This window comes from Gossypium hirsutum, chromosome A04 (genome assembly GCF_007990345.1).
Source record: "Gossypium hirsutum isolate 1008001.06 chromosome A04, Gossypium_hirsutum_v2.1, whole genome shotgun sequence".
Classification (NCBI taxonomy): domain Eukaryota; kingdom Viridiplantae; phylum Streptophyta; class Magnoliopsida; order Malvales; family Malvaceae; genus Gossypium; species Gossypium hirsutum.
Window position 1 is genome coordinate 3,766,692 of NC_053427.1, and position 8,981 is coordinate 3,775,672.

Consider the following 8,981-nt stretch of genomic DNA (forward strand, 5'->3'; position numbering starts at 1 on the left):
AATTTGAATTGGCATCTAATATCTAAGGTAATTGTATGGAATGACTTGATTGATATGATACTAATACCTTGAGGACTGAATTAAGATATTTTAAAAATTGAAGATGAATTTTAAATCTGTATAGATTGAGAACATTAGGCCGTAAATTAATGTGTTTATTGTCAATTAGTCACTAGAATAGTATAGTAGTAAACAAGTTACGTTGCTTAGTCCTTGTTCCAACCTATAAATACATGCAAAAGTTGCACTCTTATCCTCACAGATTTTGTGCCAAATTTCTCATATTAAGCTTTTGAATATTTGCTTTTGATCAATCGAAATGGCTTCACAAGTTTCTCAAATGCCTTCTTCATCACCCCTTTCTTTCAATAAGGATGAAATGCGTCCCAAAGCCGATTTTCCGCCTAGCATTTGGGGAGATTTCTTCCACAACTGTCCCGACAAGGTATACGTACATATAAGCATATTGATATATAATCTTAACATATTATTTGTTTAATTATTTAGTGATTCAATGCGAAGAAAATTTTCATTATTTTGAGCAGAATATTGATGCTGAAACTGAAAAACGCCACCAACAATTGAAAGAAGAAGTGAGGAAGATGATTGTGGCACCAATGGCTAATTCAACCCAAAAGTTAACCTTCATTGATTCAGTTCAAAGACTGGGTGTGAGTTACCATTTCACCAAGGAGATCGAAGATGAACTAGAGAACATCTACCATAACAACAATGATGCCGAGAACGACCTCTACACTACATCTCTTAGATTTCGAATACTCCGAGAGCATGGATTCAATGTTTCATGCAGTAATTATTTGAACAACAACATATTGTTTTTAAGTTTCTTGAGTATATCATAGCATGGAATGTTTGATAACGATATTTCATTTTGGTTAATTTGATCTCAGACGCATTCAACAAGTTTAACGACGAGCAAGGGAATTTCAAGTCATCTGTGACAAACGATGTTCAAGGATTGTTGGAACTTTACGAGGCCTCCTATTTGAGGGTTCATGGAGAAGATATATTGGATGAAGCAATATCTTTCTCCGCCAACCATTTAAGCCTTGCGGTGGCATCTTTGGACTATCCTTTGCCCGAACAGGTTTCTCATGCTTTGAAACAATCAATTCGAAGAGGCTTGCCAAGGGTTGAGGCAAGGCACTATCTTTCAGTATACCAAGATATTGAGTCCCATAATAAGGCTTTGTTGGAGTTTGCCAAGATCGATTTCAACATGTTACAACTTTTGCATAGGAAAGAGCTAAGTGAGATTTTTAGGTATGTTTTATTAATATTTTTCACCTCTTCTTTTTTTTCTTTTTCATCTATTTTAATTTTTGGGTGGATGGAGTTGAATTTATAGGAGGCATCATCCTCAATATAGGAGACTAGTTGCAAATGCTAATATTTGAATTTTAAACGTATTAAATAGCAATAGTTAAAAGTGACGACATGAACCTTAGATTCATCTTTTTCACCTATTTCATTCTAGTTATATATATTTTAAAATTTGAGATTGCCAATTGAATCAAGAATCTAACCATTTACTCATCCAAAACATGAATGTGAAACTAATTAAACCTTTAAAGATTCATTTTTTAGGTGGTGGAAGGATTTAGACTTTCGAAGAAAGTTGCCATATACAAGAGAAAGAGTCGTTGAATGCTATTTTTGGATCTTGGGAGTGTACTTTGAGCCCCAATATTCACTTGGTAGAAAGATGATGGCAAAAGTGATAATAATGACATCTATTTTAGATGATACATATGACTCATATGCAACATATGATGAGCTCATTCTCTATACAAGTGCTATTGAGAGGTATGTTTTTAATTTTTTTAATAGGTTAGATTTCTTTAATTGGAGATTAACATTCAAATATTTATTATGACAAATGATCGAATATAACGATGAAGTTGGATTCAGGTGGGAGATCAAATGCATATACCAACTTCCAGAATATATGAAACTGAGCTACAAGGCACTATTAGATGTTTATGAAGAAATGGAACAACTGGTGGTTGAGCATGGGAGACAATATCGTGTCGAATATGCGAAAAATGCAGTATGTATCCAGACAAACATTTATTTGGTACAAAAGAGATAAGATACTAGCTAAATTCTAGATTTGAAAAAAACAATTAACTTGAATAACAATATATAGTCATTTAAATATTATTATAGAATTTGATTTGATATTAGTGATAATTGTTAGGATTTTGTTGCCTCAGATTATACGACTTGCTCAATCCTACTTTGTGGAGGCCAAATGGACTCTTCAAAACTACAAACCATCATTCGAGGAATTTAAGATTAATGCATTGTCATCTTGTGGTTATGCCATGCTTGCTATTACATCTTTCGTCGGTATGGGAGATATCGTAACACCAGAGACCTTTAAATGGGCAACCAGTGAACCTAAGATCATTCAAGCTTCCACAATTATTTGTAGGTTTATGGATGATATTGCTGAACACAAGGTATAATAATATGTTTATATAATCACAAGAAATCAAACTCTAACTCAATAATTAAATATCTTTTTACTGAAATCAAACGATGGTTTTTATCCTGATCTGAAACAAATGAAGTTTAATGTTTATATGTCAAATGTTTAGTCCAATAAGAAAAAAAAACTAGTTTTATTTTAGGGTTTATGTGAGGAAGTATTGTCAATAGAGGTATTTTATCATCACTATACAAATAAAGTTTAATATATTGACAAATTTTAGGGTATATATTGATAGAATAATTTTGATTTTATTACGGATGCAGTTTAAGCATAGGAGAGAAGACGATTGGTCAGTAATCGACTATTACATGGAAGAATATAGCGTAACAGCACAAGAGGCATACGATGTATTCAACAAATATATTGAGAGTGCTTGGAAAGATATGAATCAAGAGCTTTTAAAACCAACAGAAATGCCAACAGAGGTTATGAATCGTAGCCTAAACCTTTCAAGGGTAATGGATGTGCTTTACAAGGAAGGAGATGGTTATACATATGTTAGAAAATCGATCAAAGATGCAATCACTTCGTTGTTGGTTGAGCCAATCACACTTTGAAATTATATTAAGCTTGTTGTTTAAGGGATGGATATTAAGTTTTAACTAATAATGTCTTATAATATTTATACAATAAAAGAAAGTACAAGTCGATTGTCTTTCTACTTATAGCCTTAATAAATCAATAAAGTTCTTTCAAGCTTTTCGTTGTGAAAATTTTTCTATTTTATTTAATTATGTTTCATATATTTCTTTTGGGTATAAAAGAATATGTAATATAAAAATAGGATGAGTTATAAATACAAGAATTAAGATAAAAAGACCCACTAATCATTACCAAGAAAGGATTGTATGAAACAGTGACGCCACGTCATCTGTATCCCTTTCCAATAATTTTATGCCATATCAATATTCTTATCCTGAATTTCAGGATTTTATCCTGAATTTTAGTATTTTAATTTGGATTTGATTTTTTTTAGGATAAAATCCTGAAATTCAGGATAAAAGTACTGATGTGGCATAAACTATTGGAAAGGGATACAGATGATGTGGCATCACTGTTTCATACAATCTTTTTCCATCATTACCACTTGAAGTCTATTGAGATAAATTTTGAATTCTTTATTAAATTAATTTTGTAATTGATTAATTACCAATTAAAACCTCAAATTTATAGCCAATCCCAAAGGATTACTAGTCAATTTCAAATTTGTGTACATGTAATAAATTTTTTAAAAAGATAATATATTTTGTAATGAAACAATTCAATACAAATAATATTATGTAGGTGATAAAAAATATTGTAATCAAATAAAATATATTATAATTATGTTATACAATGTGGAGACACATGCTTTTCAGGGCGGTAATCAGGAAATTGGGGACGATGTTGTGTCTCAAGAGTTGCCAAGAGAGGCTTAATCTGTATATGTGGGTTGAGGGTTTGTGATTGAACAACTTTTTCGAATGAGACCGAGTTAGTGAAAGAGATTAATCACTTAGAGAGCGAGGAAAAGGGAAAGGACTAAGTACGAAATAAGAGGAGTTCTAGTCCTACTGACTTGAATTTTTAATCTAGGAAACATGACATAATAGTTAGGTCTCAAGGGTTGAGGCATTTGTGAGCATGTGTTAGGTTTCGATTTGTGTTTTTGTGATAAGAGTCGTCGGCGAATGTTAGCAAAAAACGAGAGCATGTTTTAGATGTAAATCTGTTGAGCACCATGTTAGGGATTATTCATGACATTCTTTAGCCAGTTGCAAGCTTCGGCTTAGAGTGGGAATCAAAGACTGATTTGTGCAATTAGGTGTCAAGAGGATCGAGATGCATCTGGCTGCAATACAGATACATTTGCAATTCATGTCAATGTACCTTGCATTGATTAAGTGTTTGGTAGTACTTAAGCGTTTGATTGTCATTGGAGTTTCAGTGACTTTGAGATTGCGGAATCGTTAGTGCTATTTCTGTAAAAAGTTTCTGGAGACAAACCGAGTAATTGAGTAAGGAGTTTGTTAGAAATATTTTCTGGATTGGGAGTGAAATATAGCAAGTTTCATTGGAATCAGAGTTGTGCAGCGATAGCGTGGTAATCAGTGCGAATGAGAAAATTTTAAATTTGGTGTTTAAGTATATGGTGTGCATTGTAATTAGAGTTGTGCAGCGATAGCGTGGTGATCAGTGTGAATGAGGAAATTTTAAATTAGGTGTTTAAGTATATGGTGTGACAACGTGAATTTCGAGGACGAAATTCTTTTAAGGAGGGGAGAGTTTCCACATCCCAAAAATTAGGTTAGAAGAAATTGGGTGGTCACGTCTTAATTTTTAGTTAAGATTGTGAAAATTTTGTTAAGTGAATTAATTTGGTTCAGTGATTAAGTATTGTGTTTGTGTGTAAAAGATTTTGGGTTTGAAACATTTTCCTTGTATTTTTGCTATTTTTTCCCTAAACACTTATGTCGAAACCATTTTTTTGAAAGACGGGGTCAACTTTATTTTGGAAATGAAAACGAGAAAATGGGAGTCGCCACCGATCTTTATTAGGTGTGATCGGATCACCTTTGTTTTAATAAAACAATTTTAGTTTACTAAACAGCATTTTGGTCTACGAAATTCAAGAGAACAAGCTCGGGAGTCGGTTACGTGCAAGGATTAGCACCCTCGACACGCCCAAAAATTGGTACCGAATTGATTAGTTAGTGTCTTAATGTCGAAATTGAAATCGAGAATGGATTTAAAATACAATCCTTTTTTATTAACGTCGATTTTTTAAAAAATGCTTGAATTAGATCAAAAGATTGCTAAAGATTCCTTCGTCTCGAGATATCGAAGTATCACATCCCGTAAGTTAGGACACAATACCACAAACTCCCAAACGCAAGTTTGTCTTTAATTTTAATTAGAAATCCATGTATTTTAAAACTCAAAAGGGTATTTGGCAATCTAGAATCAACAAGAAAACCGAAACCCCGTAAGTTAGGGCACAATTCTTCGATGCTCCAAATGCAAAACATTGCCTTATTTTGAAATTTTTGCTTTTGAATAATAGTGAGTGCGATATTTAACAACGTACGTTATTTGTTTAGGTTAAAATAAAACGATCTAAGTTGGATAAACATGTTGAAATTACATCCATGACACGATGATACGAAAAAAAGAGTAATGAGCGTGGACGATAGTACATGAATTCAACATTATACGGATGACTAACAATAATACAAAAGTACAAAATGAACGAATTAAAATACACACAATGAAAATAATCACATGGCATATTCACTTAAATACCAACAAAATAATCAAAAGAATGAAATAAATAACATAAAACCATTTAGAATAAATAATGAACAATTTTAAATGAGTAATACATAAAAAATGGGTTTAAAATAGATATTATAAAAACAATTTAAAGTGGATAACATAATACAATCTAAATAATTAATATATAAGTAATTTAAAATAAAATAATGTAATCTTAAATAAATAATATATGTAACGATTCAAAAGAACACATAGAAAGTCTAAAATAAATAATACATGAGGAGTAATAATAAATATACATATAAAAACAATATAAAAAAAAGTTTAACATAAATAATGTATGAAATCTTAAGATAAATACTAATAAAGGGTTACAATAATAAAGAATTTAAGATAGTTTTCATATAAAATAGTGTAGCTAATAACGTATGAAAGAAACTAGAATAGATAACATATATGATAATTAAAATAAATATCGTGTAAAAAATTTCAAATAAAAAATATAAAAAAAAATAATATATAAAAATTTCAAATAGATAGTAATAAAATACATAAAGTAAAACGTTAACAATTAACAATGAAATGATTTAATATAAATAAATAAGATAAAACAAACTAAAATAAATAATAAAAAAAAGCTAAATAAAAAAAAATAGTTAAATAGCCTAGACAGGTAAACTGAATTGAATTAAGTATAAATCAAAATAAATGAGAAAGACTACAAGGATCGAAAAAAACATGCAAAAGCGGGACTAAATAATATTAATTCCTGGCCATGTCAGCATATCAGGATAATGTAAAAACAGAGCAAATCAAATGGCCAAATTTAGAAAAAGAAAAAAAAGGATAAGGACCCAACAAAACACGCTCTATCTAAGGAATGAGGGCCTAATGGGAAATTATTCCCAATCCACAAAATGCGCAGTTTCATGGGAATGAAATATAATAAAAACAAAATTATGCGGGCTAATTTCAGATATATAAAATAAGAAAAGGGTGAGATTAACTAATATAAAAAAGGCGGAGGGGTTGAAGAGGCAAATAACCCCTTTTGGTCCAAAACACGCCGACCTTGTCCGCCGTGGGTCGAGTTCGAGTTGCGCCTGGGCGCATATAACCCCAATTTTTTTTTTAAATTCATTTCAGCCCAAAAAAAAAACAACAGAGAGCTTTTGCTCTCTTTTTCCCCTTTTGTCTCCGACGGTTGGGGTTCCCCATTGCCGCCGGAACCGCCATCGTACCCGGTGGCCGATGAAGCGCGAAGACGGGCTTTTAGCCCCGTTTCAAAGGAAATCGAAGGTCTAGCCTTCTTGAGCCAAAAAAAACGAAAGAAGAGATCCTCGCTCCTTTTCGATCCTGACGACGGAGGAAAGACCTCTGACGTCGTAACCGCGGGCGATCCCAGTGAGATCCCCCTCTCCTCTCCTTTCTTTTAATTGTTTACCCACTTTTATTTATTAGGTTTGTAGTAAAAAATAAAAAAATAAAAGAAGAAACTAAAAAATGAAATGAAAACAAAGAAAAGAAAATAGAGATCAACTTCAAACCTTGGTTTTGTTCTTTTGATTCCAAAAATGTGTCTGTTACATTTTTGTGTTTGTGGCTATATAGCCGAATACAAAGTGCTTTAGTCTAATCTCTGTTGCTGTTTTGCTTCGTTTCTGTTTCCTGTCCTTTTTGCTTTTTGTTCTATTTCTGCTTCTTTTTTTTCTTGCAGGTAAGGTCAACGAGGCTGTAGATGGCCATTTTGGTGCAACGGGGCCGAATCTCGGGCGTGTGCGTGCCGAGGGCGCACATGGAGGCGCGGCGCTTGGGCGTAGTAGGGTTCCTGTGTTGTTTTATTTTGGGCTATTTTTCTAGCTAGGTTTTTTTTTAGGGGCCTGTATTTTATTTCTTTTGTTTTTGATTTTGGTATCTGATGGGTCCGGGCAGTTTTGGGCCCATTACAACTTATCCTGAACATCTAGGCCACGTTTGGTTCAGTGTAATGGAATAGGGTTGTAATGGAATAGAACTGTAATGGAATGAGTGTAATAGATAGAACTGTAATAGAATTCAATTGTTTGGTTGAATGGAATGGAATAGATTGTAATAATATTCTTGTGTTTGGTGAAATGGAATAAAGGTAATAGATAAAGAATAAAGACAATATTAGAAAAAGAAAAGCTTGTAAATAGGACATTATATTTAATTAATAATCTTACAAAAAATTTATTATTAATTATAATTTAACAATAATAATATATAATTTAATAATATTCTTAATATAGCAATTATTAAAATATAAATTAATAAAAATAATATATAATATTACGAAAAATAATATACAACCTACTTTATTATTTTTAAAATATATGCATATTTACTGTGTTAGAATATTATTAGTAAAACAATAATTTAGCATATATATCATAATCTCTATGTTACTTAAGAATAATTTAAAAGAATAATTTAAAAGAATATATTGTCTCAAATATTTTTACTCATAGACAGATATTGATATACAGCAAAAGAACTAATGAAATTGTTATATTGTGTATATATATTTTTAACATATTTTCGTTAATTTATTTATGCTGCTAGACGTGTATAATATAAAAATTTCATGTAAAAGTGAATATGAACAATATAGATTTAAATTTGTAGTCACAAACTCTCATACAACTTCATTTTTACATGTGCCAAACTTCACAATGAACATTGATTAAAAGTATCTATTCACAAAGAAAGCATTAAGGTTTCTTTAAAATATTGACCGAGTATTCTATAGAATCAAATATGATAATACAAGACTATTTTAATATAATATATATTAATAGAAAATTATTAAACATATAAAGCTTCCTGCATCAATCACTGAATGTATTTTAGAAGTTGGAAAATACAAAGCAGAAATACCAATAGACTAAATATACTTGAATAACATGCAACCATTGCTCCTCTTCTTGAAAATTTGTAAAGCTTTTGCAGTTGCAATCAATGGAAACTCAGTATCCTAAGCTACCCATTTATTAAATCCAAGAAATTAGTTACAGCAATTGGAAAAGGACCAACGATGGCTACTGCATACACTTCCCTGTAAAAGAAAATAGTAATAATAACAACTCAAGGTCAGGGTCAATACAAGCCAACATAATAACATACAATAGTGAATCAAGGCAGAAAAGTAGTCACTTGAATATCTTTCAAGTAGCCTCTAAAATGAGAT

The 8,981-nt window shown here is 31.3% G+C and overlaps 1 protein-coding gene across 1 annotated transcript; it reads left to right on the forward strand.

Annotated features, from left to right (window-relative positions):
- Positions 1 to 253: 253 nt before the first annotated feature.
- LOC121227868 ((+)-delta-cadinene synthase isozyme XC14) lies at positions 254 to 3,175 on the forward strand. Its single transcript, XM_041110767.1, has 7 exons — positions 254 to 445; positions 546 to 810; positions 912 to 1,284; positions 1,609 to 1,827; positions 1,933 to 2,071; positions 2,238 to 2,486; positions 2,782 to 3,175. The coding sequence occupies exons 1-7, from the start codon at positions 320 to 322 to the stop codon at positions 3,073 to 3,075; spliced, it is 1,665 nt and encodes a 554-aa protein (XP_040966701.1). The 5' UTR covers positions 254 to 319; the 3' UTR covers positions 3,076 to 3,175.
- Positions 3,176 to 8,981: the final 5,806 nt, after the last annotated feature.

Excerpts from the sequence above, each read along its gene's own strand:
- LOC121227868 (XM_041110767.1), top strand. The coding sequence starts at position 320 with ATGGCTTCACAAGTTTCTCAAATGCCTTCTTCATCACCCCTTTCTTTC. Across the intron at positions 811-911 it reads TGGATTCAATGTTTCATGCA|ACGCATTCAACAAGTTTAAC; the intron begins GTAATTATTTGA and ends ATTTGATCTCAG. Across the intron at positions 2,072-2,237 it reads TCGAATATGCGAAAAATGCA|ATTATACGACTTGCTCAATC; the intron begins GTATGTATCCAG and ends TTGTTGCCTCAG.